At 39.2% G+C, this 16,229-nt stretch overlaps 1 protein-coding gene across 3 annotated transcripts in view; it reads right to left on the bottom strand.

Annotated features, from left to right (window-relative positions):
* l(3)80Fg (dnaJ homolog subfamily C member 16 l(3)80Fg) overlaps positions 1-16,229 on the bottom strand; it is a 2,137,133-nt gene that overhangs the window by 310,980 nt on the left and 1,809,924 nt on the right. For all 3 annotated transcript variants that reach the window (XM_067760003.1, XM_067760004.1, XM_067760002.1), the window contains one exon: positions 15,266-15,494. In XM_067760003.1, the coding sequence (XP_067616104.1) occupies positions 15,266-15,494 (229 nt within the window). The remainder of the gene's footprint in view (positions 1-15,265; positions 15,495-16,229) is intronic.

Raw genomic sequence — 16,229 nt, 5'->3', positions numbered from 1 at the left:
TACAACTTAATCGTTGTGAAAGTATTACTCATTCTATCAAACGGCCATCCCGATAGAGTCAGAGTGGAATGTGAACTTCTGGAAAAATTGCAGAAACGCCTACGACGAATTTACATTAAAATATATACGTACAACAGTGTGTGCAAGTGTATTTTTGCAGTCACAACGAGAGACAATTTTTGCAAAGCGCAAACGGCACGCATAGCAAACAGCGCAACGAAGCAATTTTTGGAGTCTCAACGGCGACGGTAAAAAACACAACGTTACATACACACATTGATGCGCAAACGGTACAACGAATAAATTTTGGAGTCTCAACGGCGATGGTAAAACACAACGTTACATACACACGTTGAGACAGCATATATGTAAACGTATACAACATATATGTAAAAACAATTGCCAGACGAAATAGGCAAACGTGCACGAACAAGCAATACGAAGAATTTGAATTTGGCGTAGCAACGGCTAACCGAACGATACTGGTAGGCAGCGCTACAACAACAAAGATTGCAACGAAAACCACCCTTATTGTGTGAGCAATAACGAAAGCAAGTAAGCGCAAGCATACTGTCAAAGAAAAACGAAAAGTTGTAAACGTATAGACAGCGAAAGGCAAAAATTTAATACAATTAATTGAACGACAAGAAGTGATTGTATAAAGACGCAAAAAGTAAAATTCTAAGATGTTGAAGTTAACTACGCTTAAAGTTGCTCAACTTAATGAATTATTAAATGCAAACGGTGCAACAACGACGGGCACAAAGGCCCATAAAGTTGCAAAGCTTCAGGAGTTGTTGGGAACGGACGAAATCGATCCAGACGAATTGGAGGAGAACAACACAATAAACGCAAGTGAACTACAAAAACAAATTGATGGACTGAAGTCAATTATGGAAAAATTGACAACAGCGATCACGACAATGGCACCTATTGCAGGCAGTAGCATCGAACAAACAAATGTAAGTACGGAAAATGGTGGTACTACACCAGCACCTATAGGTGGAATTGAACATGCAACAAGTGTGCTATACGCACCACGGCAATCAACGATGACCATTCAAGATATGGTTGGAATTCTTCCCGATTTTGACCCAGTTAAAGGCACTATCACGTCAGGGCAATTCATAGCGAAAATTGAACAATTAAAACAGAACTACAAATGGCCTGAGGTAATGGTATTAGTGGCGATACAACACAAATTGAAAGGCATGGCGAAACTTTGGTTGGATGCACAGCCGGTACACAGCAGTTGGTCAGACTTTGTGCAAGCGTTCTATGTAGACTTTCCGACTGGGTATAATACAGCTGAGGTGCACAAACTGATGGCCAACCGAAAACGTAAAAACAATGAAAACTATGCTGAGTTTTATTATGCGATGATATCTATTGGGCGTCAGGGTGCGCTTGATGATTTGTCAATTATTACGCACATAATTAGCGGGTTAATTATCAAAGACATTAGCGGCAATGCGATTTAAATCTTGCAGCGAATTGCTGACAGCTTTAAAGAATTTAAAGGCAATGAGCAACCAAGTGACGATGAATACAGGTACAACACAGCAGCCAATAAAAGTAGAGGGCAAGTCCAACGTTAGGACTCCAGGGCAAGTAAAGTGTTACAATTGTAACGAGCTTGGACACATAGCGGCTAAGTGTTCACAGCCACAACGTAGGCCCAGGTGTACATCATGCTCAAAGACAGGTCACATCGCGAAAGATTGTACGAATAATAAGGCTACGGTGTTGGAGATTTCTAATGATAAGTACGTTAAGGAGGAGACTACTCCAGTAACAAAACAAATCGAAGTGGACGGCAAATCTGTAAATGCTTTTGTCGACACTGGTAGTGGATGTTCGTTCATTAAGAAAACAGTAGCAGACCGTATGCATAACAAAGTTAAGGTGCAAAAGCAATTTATTGGTTTCGGTGGGTGCAAGGTTGAAGCATCTGAAAAATTAGAGGCAAAGATAACGATGGAGAATATGCAACGACAGGCGACCTTGTGTATTGTAGAAGATAAGCTGCTACCTGATGACGTTTTATTGGGTCGCGATATACTACAAGAATATGGCTATCGTCTAGTTGTTGATGACGGAGTCTATCATATCAACGAAGGCGATTATAATTTTAATATATCGAACGATTTATGCATCGAAGAGCGTGGTAAGGTGCTAGATCTTTTACTAATGTTTAAGTCTTGTTTTGCAGAAGACATTTGTGACATTGGGCGAGTAAAGGGTACCGAGATGTCAATTCAGGTTACGACAGATAAACCGATTATAGGAAAGCGATACCAGGTTCCGTTTTCGCAGCGTCCAATATTGTCGGGTATAGTTCGTAAACTACTGGATTGTGGTATCATACGGAAAAGCGATTCACCATATGCTGCATCAGTATTGCTGGTAAAGAAGAGCAACGGGGAAAGTCGAATGTGTGTCGACTTCCGAAGTCTCAACGAAGTTACGGTCAAGAAAAATTATATCATGCCAGTGGTAGAGGAACAACTCTCACGTTTAGCAGGAAATAAGTTTTTTACCACTGTTGACATGACATCAGGCTATTATCAGGTTCCATTGGCGGAGGAATCTAAGAAGTATACGGCATTTTTGACACCAGAGGGTCTTTTTGAACATAATGTGATGCCCTCCGGGTTGGTCAATGCGCCGGTGGTCTTCCAAGAAGTCATCGTTAACGTTATAAAGACGATGAAGCATCCGGATAAGGTCATCAATTACGTCGACGAGGTTATTATTGCAACGAAATCTGTCAATGAAGGTTTAGAGGTTTTGCACGATTTTTTGACAGCAGTTAAACGTCACGGTCTTACGCTGAGGCCAACAAAAAGCACATTTCTGGCAGAGGAAGTCCAATTTCTTGGATATGTTATCAATCGTGAAGGTATACGACCAGGTGAATGTAAGACAAAAGTTATCGAGGAGTTTCCGGTTCCGTCTACGGCAACAGAGGTGCGACATTTTTTGGGAATAACCGGATACTTCCGGAAATTTGTAAAGAACTATGGTGTTGTAGCACGACCGCTTACAGCATTATTACGTAAAGGTGCAATTTTCGAATGGAAAAATTTGCAACGAGATGCTTTTGAGGCACTTAAGGGCGCTATTACTACAAAACCGGTTTTAGCCATGTACGATGAGACAAAAACGCATGAAGTGCATACAGATGCCAGTTCTAAGGGTCTGTCTGGTGTGCTTATGCAACGTGAAGAAGATGGGCTGAAGCCTGTATTTTACTTTAGCAGGCAATGTAATGATGCCGAGCGTAATTATGCGAGCCATGAATTGGAAGTTTTGGCGATTGTCGAAACATTGCAGCGATATAGAATGTATTTGATGGGAAAACATTTTAAAGTGCTAACGGATTGTAATCCGGTGGCAGCAACGAAAGCAACTACGGCGCTGTTATCACGCATAGCTAGATGGTGGCTCAAATTGCAAGAATTTGGTTTTGAGTGTGAGCATCGTCCAGGAGCGAATAACGAAGTGGCGGACGGGTTGAGCCGATGTCCAACTCTTCCATCAACTGAACCAATGACGGTTGCCGATGCAGTGTATGCTGTTACTACCATTTCGGAAGATTGGGTAGCAACGATGCAACGGCAAGACGACAAGCTAAAGCAGATTATAGACATCATCAACGGCAATGATGGGTTGAACGCAAAACAAATTAGAAGTGGCTATGTGATACACGGGCATCGATTGTATCGTAATATGGGTAATGACAAACGATTGGTTGTTCCACAAGCTGTAAGGTGGCGATTAGCAAGGGCATGTCACGACGAAGCAGGGCATTTTGGTGTGGACAAAACTGTGGAACGCATATCAAAAGATTTTTGGTTTGCCCGAATGCGACCATATGTAAAGTCGTACATTGAATCTTGTCCAGACTGCTGTTTGAACAAGGTGCGCGGAGGGAAACGAGAGGCACAACTACATGTTGGGGAAGTGGTACCCATTCCGTTCAGAACTATACATCTTGATCATTTGGGACCATTTGTGCGAAGCAAGCATGGCAAGTACTATATTTTGGTTATCGTATGCGCGTTTACGAAATATGTTGTGTTGAAGGCGTTAAGCAACACAAAAACAAATCCAGTATTGAATGTTATGAAAGACTACATGACAGTGTATGGGCGTCCAAAATGCGTGGTAACCGACAGAGGGACAGCTTTTACGTCCAAAGAATTTGAAAAGTTTATGGCGGATCATGACATTCAACATGTGAAGACGGCAGTGCGAAGTCCTAGAGCCAATGGACAAGCCGAACGTATAAACCGTACAGTGCTAGCATCACTTAAGTGTAGCACTAAGAATGATAAAGAATGGGACGAGGCTTTGCCACAGCTGCAATGGCAGTTAAATTCGCAAACTAACGCTACGACTAGGCAGAGTCCTAACAGCTTGGTATTCAACTATAAGCTGAAAGATGTTACAACAAATCGGTTAATACAAGCTGTGCAAGACGAAGATGAATCTGAAATTACGTGTGACAACTTTCGAACACAAGCAGTAGGGGAACGAATACAGCAAGAGCGGCTTAAATGGAAGCAGCGTTTTGATGCGCAACATCGTGCACCGAAGCCGTATAACGAAGGTGATTTGGTATTAATTACTCATGTCCCTTCTCCTACAGGTATGTCTCATAAATTAGAGCCAGCATATAAAGGACCATACATCGTCACCAAAGTCCTTCCACATGACCGTTATTTGGTGGAAGATTTACCAGACCTACAGAGGAGTCGCAAAATGTATTCCGGGGTGTTTACCAATGACAATATGAAACCGGGGTGCACCTTAGGGGCAGAAGATTGCGACGAGACAAATTCAATTATCAACGATTCCGAAGAAGAGATAAATATAGAAAGTTCCAACAAGGCAAAATCGTCCAGGGGAGACGAATCGTCAGGAACGGCCGAGCTGTAAAGTTATTTGGCAACCCTTTTATCACATGAGAAGTACGATCGAATGACAAAGCAAAAGGGAGTAGAAAAGTATCAGCGAAAGCGAACGGACGTCAATTCAGGACACTTAACAATTATTCATTTTTACAACTAAATCTTTAATGTTTTATTAATTATGATCGTTCAATAAATAAACTTAAATTACAACTTAATCGTTGTGAAAGTATTACTCATTCTATCAAACGGCCATCCCGATAAAAGGGTGTAAAAGTTGCCACATGATTTCGTTGCGGTGGTGAAGAATGTTGTTACCACACTAGAATCGAGGCGTAAGGGGTACATAATATCGCTGATGACGAGTTCGATGTGTTCAAAGTGTTTTGATTCTTTTGAAAATATGTATGCATTCGGGGGTTGGTGAGATTATTGCTTTCGAATCCGATGTTAGTTTCTTGAAACTCAAGATGGCGGATCCTATTTGACGGTCAATTAAAAAAAAAGATTTTAGAAAGTCAGTATTTTGAGGTTATGTGTCCATTGAGGTTAATATTGTGACGAATATTAGTGACACTAAGTGATACTCCCATCACTAATCTGATACTAAGTAATTAAAGCCACAACAACAATGAAGCAAGCTGCTACACTTGCATGTACGTAAACGAATAAATCATTATGTCTACACATATGTACGTACACGCAGCAGAAAAGAGATGCACAAACACATGCAGATATCTTATCTGAGATGCTCACAAAAGTATGCAATTGTACTTGTGTAAGTGTCGCTCACAAATACACGCATATGAGAAGGTATATACGTGCATCTGTAGTTATAATTATATGGCGGTAACTAAGTAAATTCTGGAAGCGCCTAGAAGATGCCACGAGGAAATCACAGAGTATAAAAGCACCAGCGGTAGAGGCGCTAGAAGCAGTTTTCAGTTAAGCACGCTATCTGCCGGGCAATAAATCAGTTTCATTTGAGCTATCAATCAGTTTGGTTATTAAGCAAGCTATTCGTTGCAAATTATAAGTGTTATTGTGAAGTACTTTAATAAAGGCCATTTTTCCATTATTCAATATTGGAGTTATTTATTCAACAGTTTAGCGATGAGAGCGTTGGCAGAAGATTGCAAATAAGGGGAATTGCAGTAAATTCGTTATAATTGGTGTCAGAAGTGGGATTGTTGAATAAATTCCGAAGACTTCGAATACAACTTGGACGTGCCAAAGTTAGGTGAATTGAAGATCCAGCAACTGCAGAAGGAGTTGAAGAGCCGTAGATTGAATACAACTGGCATTAAACTAGAACTTCAGGAACGACTACGACAGGCAATGGAATTAGAAGGAATTGGCGTGGAAGAGTATGACTTTCATCTTGATGGCGAGGAAACAACAAAAAAGGAAGAGACAGTTACGCAGACAGTTACGAGCACAGACTTGAACATGATTTTGGCTGCAAAATCTGCTCAAACATCGACAGTGGCTTCTCAACTGGAATCTTAAAAGACAGATATAACATCTCAACTGGCATATCAACTGGAAGAGCAAAAGACAGATACAAAACCTCAACTGGCATCACAACTGGAAGAACAAAAGACAAGTATAGCATCCCAACTGGAATCACAGGAGACACGTATAACATCTAAGATAGAAACACAGTTAGAAGGACAGGAGACATATATGGCTGAGCAGTTGAAAACACAAGAATCTCGCATATCTTCGCAACTGTCAGAACAGGAAGCAAGGGTATCATCAAAACTGGAAGCGCAGGATGCAAAAATCGCTCAATTTCAGGCAGAAGTCGATGATTTGAAAGGTCGTATGGAGCAGTTACAACTAAATCGCCCAGCTGTTTCAGCATGAAATCCGAAGGTAAAGACACCATCCTTTGATGGTTCTGTTCCTTTCCAGGTCTTCAAGCTACAGTTTGAGAAGACCGCAGCAGTGGACAACTGGAATTCGGAAGATAAAGTTGCTGCACTGTTCGTGGCATTGAAGGGGCCAGAAGCCGAAATCCTGCAGACGATTCCCGAAGGAGAGCGGAACAACTATGAAGCATTGATGGGCGCTCTAGAGAGACGATACGGAATTGAGCATAGGAGACAGATATACCAAACGGAGTTGCTGAACCGCTTCCAGAGGCCTGGTGAAACATTGCAAGAGTTTGCGTCGGATATTGAAAGGCTAGAACATTTAGCGAATGCAGACGCACCCGTGGAATACACTGAAAGGGTAAATATTCAGAGCTTTATAAATGGCATACGGGACGTCGAAGCAAAGCGAGCTACATACGCAAACCCAAAGCCAACATTCGCAGAAACGGTATCACATTCTCTGATTCAGGAAACAGCGTCGCTTCTGTGTAAGCCAGTTTTCAAAGCACGCCGTGTGGAAGTAGAAGGGCCAGAGTGGGTAGACGCAATATTGGAGGCGCTGAAAGTATCGCAAAAGCGGAGTGAAAGAGTTATCAAATGCTTCAAATGCGGGAAGCCCGGTCACATTGCACGTCATTGCGATCTTGATCCTAGTGGTTTCAACAGCATGGGTGGTCTTAATAACAAAGCTGGAGGGGATGAGCAAGACCGAATAAGATGTAGAGATCGAGAGCTAGCTCCAGCTATTGAATGTCCTGTGATATCTGTGTCGCAAATTGGTAGAAAAGCGAGCAGTCTTACCCTCAGAGGGAATGTGGATGGCGAAGAACGTGTTCTGACTGTAGATATGGGGGCATCTCATTCCTTAATCCGATCTGACTTGGTCAACAGGAGAGTAAAATCGTTACCTGGAGCAAGGTTGCGTACGGTCACTGGCGAGAATAACCAAGTCCAGGGAGAAGTGGTATGTGAAGTCTTGATTGGCAAGGTCACAGTTCTACACAAATTCGTTGTGGCGGAGATCGTTGATGAAGTCATATTGGGAGTGGACTTCTTGGTTAACCATGACATCAAGATCGATATGCAGAGAAGGGTGATGCGTTATAAGAACCAGGATATACCACTTAACTTCAGTTTGCAGAAAGGGTTCAATAGTAATCGAGTACTGGTGGGAAAGACTCGACAAAGACCACGAAAGTCAAAGGCAAAGGTTGATAGATCGAATGGGCCAAATAAAGCAAAATCAAAAGTACCTGCGAGAGAAACACTGGCATTGCAAAACCTAATGGACGCACAAAAACAAAGCAACGAATTTCCCAGAAATAATTCGAGGGCAGTTTCAAGAAGGAGTGCACTACTGTTGTGAAACGTGGGAATGATACTGATTATGCGAAGGCAATCCGTCAAGCGCAAGCTCTACGAAGTAGTTCATTGGCCAAACAACAGAGTATGAGGGAGCGGCCCAGGATAATGAGTAGTAAGATCAAACACTGGCATGACAAGAACTTTAATTCGGAAGGTTTCTTGGAGGGAGATCTGGTACTGCTATACAACCCTCACCTGCGGAAAGGTGTTCCATCCAAATTTCGGCGCAATTGGGAAGGCCCGTACAAAGTTGTGAAGAAGAGCAGTGACAACATCTACCACATAAAAACCATTGAGAAACCACGAAGTAGAAGAGTGGTACATTTGGAGATGCTAGCAGCGTTTAGATCGGAAGATTTGTCTGATCGGGACGATCAGACTTAGGTGGAGGGCAGTGTGACGAATATTAGTGACACTAAGTGATACTCCCATCACTAATCTGATACTAAGTAAATAAAGCCACAACAACAATGAAGCAAGCTGCTACACTTATATGTACGTAAACGAATAAATCATTATGTCTACACATATGTACGTACACGCAGCAGAAAAGAGATGCACAAACACATGCAGATATCTTATCTGAGATGCTCCCAAAAGTATGCAATTGTACTTGTGGAAGTGTCGCTCACAAATACACGCATATGAGAAGCTATATACGTGCATCTGTAGTTATAATTATATGGCGGTAACTAAGTAAATTCTGGAAACGCCTAGAAGATGCCACGAGGAAATCACAGAGTATAAAAGCACCAGCGGTAGAGGCGCTAGAAGCAGTTTTCAGTTAAGCACGCTATCTGTCGGGCAATAAATCAGTTTCATTTGAGCTATCAATCAGTTTGGTTATTAAGCAAGCTATTCGTTGCAAATTATAAGTGTTATTGTGAAGTACTTTAATAAAGGCCATTTTTCCATTATTCAATATTGGAGTTATTTATTCAACAGTTTAGCGATACGAACGTTGGCAGAAGATTGCCAATAAGGGGAATTGCAGTAAATTCGCTATAATATAATAATAACGGCCATTTTCTCCTGTGAACTTTAAAACTTATCTGTTCTATAAACAGTTTTTTTTGAGAGAACGGACCTAATATTTCGTTATTAGGAAGACGTTTTATTTTATTATCCTTTGTGTTTTATTATTCATTATAGACCGGTCAATTTAGACATAAAAATAGTAATAAAATAACAAAAAATGCGACAAGTCCAAATTTGCCTTTAGTTTACCATAATAAATAAAAAGTTATTCGAGGCCAAAGGTGAAATTTTAAAGTTTTTTAGTTTGTCTCGAAAACGGTACGTTTCGTCAAAAAATAACTCAAAATTGTAGATCTCGAAATTCGCAACAAAAGTGGTCCTACTAGGGAAAATACGTTAAAAAAACGCGCCGATTACACTACCTTAAAGGTGGTGTGGAAAGGTGTGCATATTATTTGACCCTTATAAATACGATATCTTAAGAACGGTGATACTCACAGAAAAAATCATGAGTCTGAGTTATTTTTTAATCAAACTTACCATTTTCGAGAAAAAATCAAAAACCTTAAATTTTTACTTTTGACCTCGAATTACTTTTTTATCTCAGTTGGGATAGATAGGGACTTTTCAATTTTTATTTTTTGTGGTGAGCTAAAGGTTCTCACCATAATTTAGGTTTCTAGTAATTTTTGTTATTTTAATTGTCTAAATTGACCGGACTATAAATGTTCAAGCATCAAATCTTAACACAAATTATGCGAAATGAACAAATTGATAAAAGAGCATGATTCAAATCAACTCATATAAAATCTCATGAGCTATTCATGTTTGTGGAAGCTATATCGCTACAGGGGAAGCCTAAGTCATTAGACATTTTTTTTTTTTTCAAAAATATGTTTTTCCTTTTGCCTTTATTCCTTTCCAGGAATAAATTCCTTATAAAACATACCTCATTTCACTAAATAACTTCATCATTTTATATTCGTGGGCCATGACTTGGAAACCTTATTATATTATGGTATTTCTAGTTATATCTACTATTGGATATCTTTCCAATCATCACAGCAAAATTATCACCGCCTGATTCGATCCGAAATTTAGAATTTTTAAAAACTGATATCGGATTCAAAATCAACAGATTCATAAGTCTCCGAATACGGAGTTTTAAGCGAATCCAATCACTTTAAAATTGTTGACCGCCATACTGAGTCCACTATTTTGAAAAAATCTCAATACGGGCTCAAAATCAGCAACCCCATGAAACCCCGCGTACAAAGTTTCAAGAAAATCAAATCAATTTGAAAATAAATGTCAACCATATTGGATCCGCCATTTTGAATTTTGAAAAGCTGGCATCGAGTTCGTCATCTGCAATATTATATACCCCACAAGGGCGATTTTGAACCCAAAAAAATACGCAATATCGTCAGAATTTCCTTTTTAGTTTCGCCGATTTCAATTTAGCAACATATTTTTACGCGCCGAGCTCATTCTACAAGTCCAAAGAAACTGTGAACTAATGGGAATATTTCCCAAAGAAATACTAATTTTAATATGCAAAAAACAAATTGTTTAACTGTACATTGGCATTCAAAGAAAACATGGAAGTTGAGGGCATCTCGGGTTTTTAATAAAAACGACGAACGTGACCTCTAAAATCATTTGTTTTACCAAATTTAATAATACGCGTTTATTCTTTTTTCACAAGAAAAAATATTAGAAGGTAACGTTTGCGAAATTCCAAAAACAAAAATTTTTTAACCACCCAAGTATGCATTTACATATGAATCTTATAAAATAAATGCTGTTGAGCGCCCATCATTTTACACAGAATGCTACCATTTTAAAAGAGTTTTTTGTACTTGAAAGCTTGGCTGCGTGAGATGGAGCCTGTCAATACAATTTGAAGGTATGTATTAAAGGGGCGAGCCAAATTACCATTATGTAGTAAAAAATCATAACATTTTTGTTTAAACAGCTATAACATTTTTTCTTTGCAGTAAATCTTTGAAATAATTACCTGCGTTCTGCATTAAAAAACATTATTTCTTACTAATAGGAGCAAAATTGTTCTAATAAAAGTAACATTTTTCTTCAAAAAATGCATTGCGTGTCTTTATTCGCTGTGAGCTGTATGAGCAAGCTTGCTTTGAGTGTACATGTTGAATTAGATCGAATGGTAAAAAGCCAGCATTCGCTAGCGTTATATACCTTTGGGAGTCCACCTACAGGTACGTATGGATGTACGTATTTCCATTTCGTATCAGCTTGACTTAACGACGAAAGTTAATCCATATCGCGCCATCGATTTTTCGGCAGGTTTTGGGCTTAGGAAAAAAAAGTTCCACTCAGTATACCCAAAAAAATAATTTTCGAGCCTGCAAAATTTTAGTTTTTTGACATTTTTTCTTTGATTTTTAAGGTTTTCTTCATGACCTACTTAAAAAATTTTCATTTGATTTTAAAATTTTCATGTATACCCTGTCCGACTCAAAATTTTCCGCTTAAAACTTTGGCGATAACAGTTTTTTGAAAAAAAAATATATATATTTTTTGGGTTTTCAGGAGTGTTTTGGTGAAAAAATTTATTTTTTCGCCATTTTTTTTAAGAGTTTCTTCAGAAACGTGCAAAAGTGTTGCCGATGAAAATGAATTTGCGTCATAGTTCTATCCCACTTAAAATTATGCAATAAAAACGTTGGCATTAACAGTTTAAAAAAAAAAAAATTTTTTTGGTTTTTGGGACTTGGTTTGGTCGAAATCGATTTTTTTCATTTTCATATAGGTTTCCGTTAGACCCACCAATAAGTATACCAAAATGATCAGGGGACGAGCTAAGTTGATTTAGCCATGTCCGTCTGTCCGTTTGTCCGTTTGTTTGAACGCAAACTAGTCCCTCAATTTTTGAGATATCTTGATGAAATTTGGTAAGCAGGCATATTCTGATGGGGGATTTGACATATGTTTGAATCGACCGGATCGGACCACTATAGCACATATCTCCCATACCATCGATTGTAAAATAAGAGGGGTTTCGCCATGTCTGCCCCATTTCTGCTTCATTTTAACAGATAGCAACATCAAATTTTACCACAATCTTACGTATTGGGCATAGATTGTTGTCTGAAAAAATCATCAAGATCGGACATATTTATAATATGTATCCTATACAACCGACTGTTCAGGTATGAGGATTTTCATCATTTTTGTCGAAATCGACTTTTAGTCCGATCTTGATGATATTTCAGACAACAATCTATGCCCAATACAAAAGCTTGTGGTAAAATTTGATGTTGCTAGCTGTTAAAATTAGGCAGAAACGGGACAGAAATGGCGAAAACCCTCTTATTGAACAGTGGATTGTATGGGAGGTATATGCTATAGTGGTCCGATCTGGTCAATTCCGACAAATGTCAAATCCCCCGTCAAAATATGCCTGCTTACCAAATTTCATCAAGATATCTCAAAAATTGAGGGACCAGTTTGCGTTCAAACAAGCGGATAGGAGGACGGACGGACAGACGGACATAGCTAAATCAACTTAGCTCGTCCCCTGATAATTTTGGTATACTTATTGGTGGGTCTAACGGAAACATATTGTGACGAATATGAGTGACACTAAGTGATACTCACATCCCTAGTCTGATGCTAAGTAAATAAAGTCACTTGTATCTACATAAACGAATCAATCATTATGTCTACACATATGTATGTAGGTACACGCAGCTGAGAAGCAAAGCACAACCATATGCAAACATCTTATTTGAGATGCTCCTAAATGTAGGCAATTATAATTGTGGAAGTGTCGCTCACACATACAAGCATGGGGTATGAGATAAGCTATAAAATCGTGCAATTTTAGTTATAGCTGAGAAGTTTGAGAGCTCATGGACAATGCTAGTAGATTCTAGAAGATGAGACCGAGGAAACCAGAGAGTATAAAAGGCCGCAGATGTAGAGGCGCTGGAATTCAGTTTGATTTGAGTTGTCAAGCAGTTACGACTAAGACGATATCTAGCGAGCAATAGCAGTATTATTTTGAAAGTCAGTTTCCTTTAAGCTATCAGTTTGGTTATTAAGCTATTCGGTGCACAGTTTGAGTGTTATTGTGAAGTATTTTAATAAAGGCCATTTTTCCATTATTCAATATTGGAGTTATTTATTCAACAGTTTAGCGATACGAACCTAGCAAAAGGGCAAATAAGAGGATTTGCAGCAAATTCGTTACAATATATATAAAAAATGATTTGGAGCCTTGAAAATGAAAAAAATCGATTTCGACCAAAACAAGTCCCAAAATCCAAAAAAAAAATTTTTTTTTAACTGTTAATGCCGACGTTCTTATCGCGAAAGAAATTTGTTCACCAACACACTCCTCAAAACCCAAAAAATATTTTTTTTTTTTTTAAAAAACTGTTATCGCCAAAGTTTTTAGCGGACAATTTTGAGTCGGACAGGGTATACATGAAAATTTTAAAATCAAATGAAAATTTTTTAAGTAGGTCATGAAAAAAACCTTAAAAATCAAAGAAAAAAAGTCAAAAAACTATTTTTTTGGGTATGCTTAGTGGAACTTTTTAATCCTGAGCCGAAAACCTATCGAAAAATCGATGGCGCGATATAGGTTAATAAATCGAACCAGCTTAATACACATATTTACGCGTGTTGCCAAGTTAATGTCACATACATTTATGGTTATGAATGCATACATTTCTTGAAAAATATTCTTTCCTTAAAAATTGTAAGCTCTTCGTTAAAACAAAAGTTCTAATGTTTGGTATGTTTGTATGTTTATGTTAATGTTTTTGCACTAACCAGGTTTAATCTATATATATCTATGCGTTTTCGGGATTTGATAAAGAAACCAAAAAAGGGTGTGGTAAATGGGGACAAGGAGAAGTACTTGCTGTCATCCAAGAAAGAATCGGCGCATTCGCGCCAGCGCAGCTACGTTGGATATAGTTCAACACAAATTCGAGACTATGAAGGATTTCGCCTATTTGGGAACCAGCATTGATAGCAAAAACAATGTCAGCTTAGAAATCAAACGGAGACTGAGTGGGAAAAGTAAAATCCTCTCTGGGCGAACAAAAATTACGCTCTACAAAACGCTCATCATTCCTGTCCTGATGTATGGACTAATTGACAGTGTCAGGCGAATATGAGATGACTCTCGGAGTGTTCGAAAGAAAATTTTTTCGGAAGATTGTCCGTGATGCTAACGGCGAGTATGGAAGTGGGTGGGATGATTAACCATGCTAGTGCGGAGACTAAAAACCCAAAGGGTTCCGTAAGGGGGAGACCTTCACTGATTTGGGAGAGGCAAGTGGAGAAGGCTTGGCCTCCCTTGGTGCTCCCAAATGGCACCAGTTTTCGCGAAACAGGGATAACTGCCGTGACTTGTTAGGAAATTGCTAAAATCGCTTCGGAGGTTAGCTCCAATCAGTAATTATGGATGATGATCTCGATATATACAAAGAAGCTTATGGTCTTCTAAGTCTCTTCACAGCAATGAGAAGTTTCTTCCCGGGGCAGGTCTATTTGAACAAATTCTATTCATGGCTCGATTATCCTGACATTTGCCTAATTAGTGTATGCAACACTTTTTTCGGTAAATGGATCAGGGACCGACTGGGAGTGGGACAGGGACATAGGCTGAGGCTGTAGCTGGAGCTGGGTCTGGGAATAAGAGACGCAGAAGAGTAAAAAGAACTAGAGAGAAGAAAAAAGAGGGAAGAAGAAAGAGATAGAAAGATAGGAAAAGATGGAGTGGAAAAGGAGAGGGAGAAAGTGACGCCGAGAAATGAGAAATGCAGAGGAAGGATTGAATAAAGGAATAAGGAAAAGGGGAGGGAGAATGAGAGTTAAAAGCTTCTTAAAACGTATAAGGATAGAACAAAATTGGGGCAGAACAATGTCTGCCGGATCTGCTAGTTTGATACAAAAGTATGTTTTTAAAAGTGGGCCAAATTAAGATTATTTTAAAATCAATCAATCATCGAAATCTGATAAATTTTCAAGGCGTTTGTTCCGGAGCTTCTCACTGTCAAACTATTTTAGAAATATACTTCCCTCTTAATGTAATGTTACATGTGAGTTATATACAAAATTTCAAATTTTACTTACATTTGCCGTTTCCCTCCAGATGTCCGCTAACTTTCAAGTTTTTTTCTTCGGCCCGAACGAAGTAAACCATGATATATCCAACACCAATCATAAAAAATATTGTACCAGCAAGTGAGAGGATGGCAAGAATATGTTCTGTCTCCAAATTTTCAATTAGGTATTCACATACATATTTTAGCTTAGAGAACCATCTATCAATAATTGTTTGTGCATGTTCATCTTCTAGATTCTTGTTGTAAAAATATTAATTAATAAAACGTAGTTTATGTGTTGAAGTTATCAATAGGAAAACAATAAATAGAATAGCCCAGTATATTTTAGTCTTAACCAGATACCAAATATATCCCGTCTACATTGATAAATACATGTACCACTATTAACAGCTTGTACTTTATTTTTTGTAATAATTCGCTAAAATAGTTTTCTTTTTGAAAACCTCTATGATAGGAGCTGCGTAAATGGGCCATTAAACCTTCGAACCTTCTGGGCCCGACAATATATTTCTGGCAGAACTACAAAAGACAGTGAAAATCTTTCAGTGTAACCTCATTTGATTTGTTGCGTCCCTCCCACAAATTGTCATCCTCCCAGCAGATCCTTGCAGCGGGACTGCGCCATACTCTCCTGTTCAGGGAAAGTATCGAACCTAATCCGGGTCCTTCACCTGACCTCGGTCCAAAGAAATGTTTTTGATGCGTATGCCGGTGTCAGTGTGTCACGTGCAAGGGATGGTTCCATCGGACAGGTTGTCCTGTGCTGGACCCAAAAACCCGACGTCCTTGTAACTTTATAAATCTTTTGTGGATGCTTGCTGCTCACGCATAAGGGCATTCTGTAGTCTGCGTTTTATGGCCCCTCCCCCTCGCAGCCTACGGCGCCAGAGCTCATACGGCCGATCCTTCTCATAGTTACAATCTCCGTAGTAGAGTCGGTAGCAATGCCGAACATCAGCCCCCGACCCGTC

The sequence above is a fragment of the Eurosta solidaginis genome, chromosome 1 (genome assembly GCF_040869045.1).
Source record: "Eurosta solidaginis isolate ZX-2024a chromosome 1, ASM4086904v1, whole genome shotgun sequence".
NCBI classification, from domain to species: Eukaryota; Metazoa; Arthropoda; class Insecta; order Diptera; family Tephritidae; genus Eurosta; species Eurosta solidaginis.
This window is presented reverse-complemented; position numbering and strand designations above follow the sequence as displayed.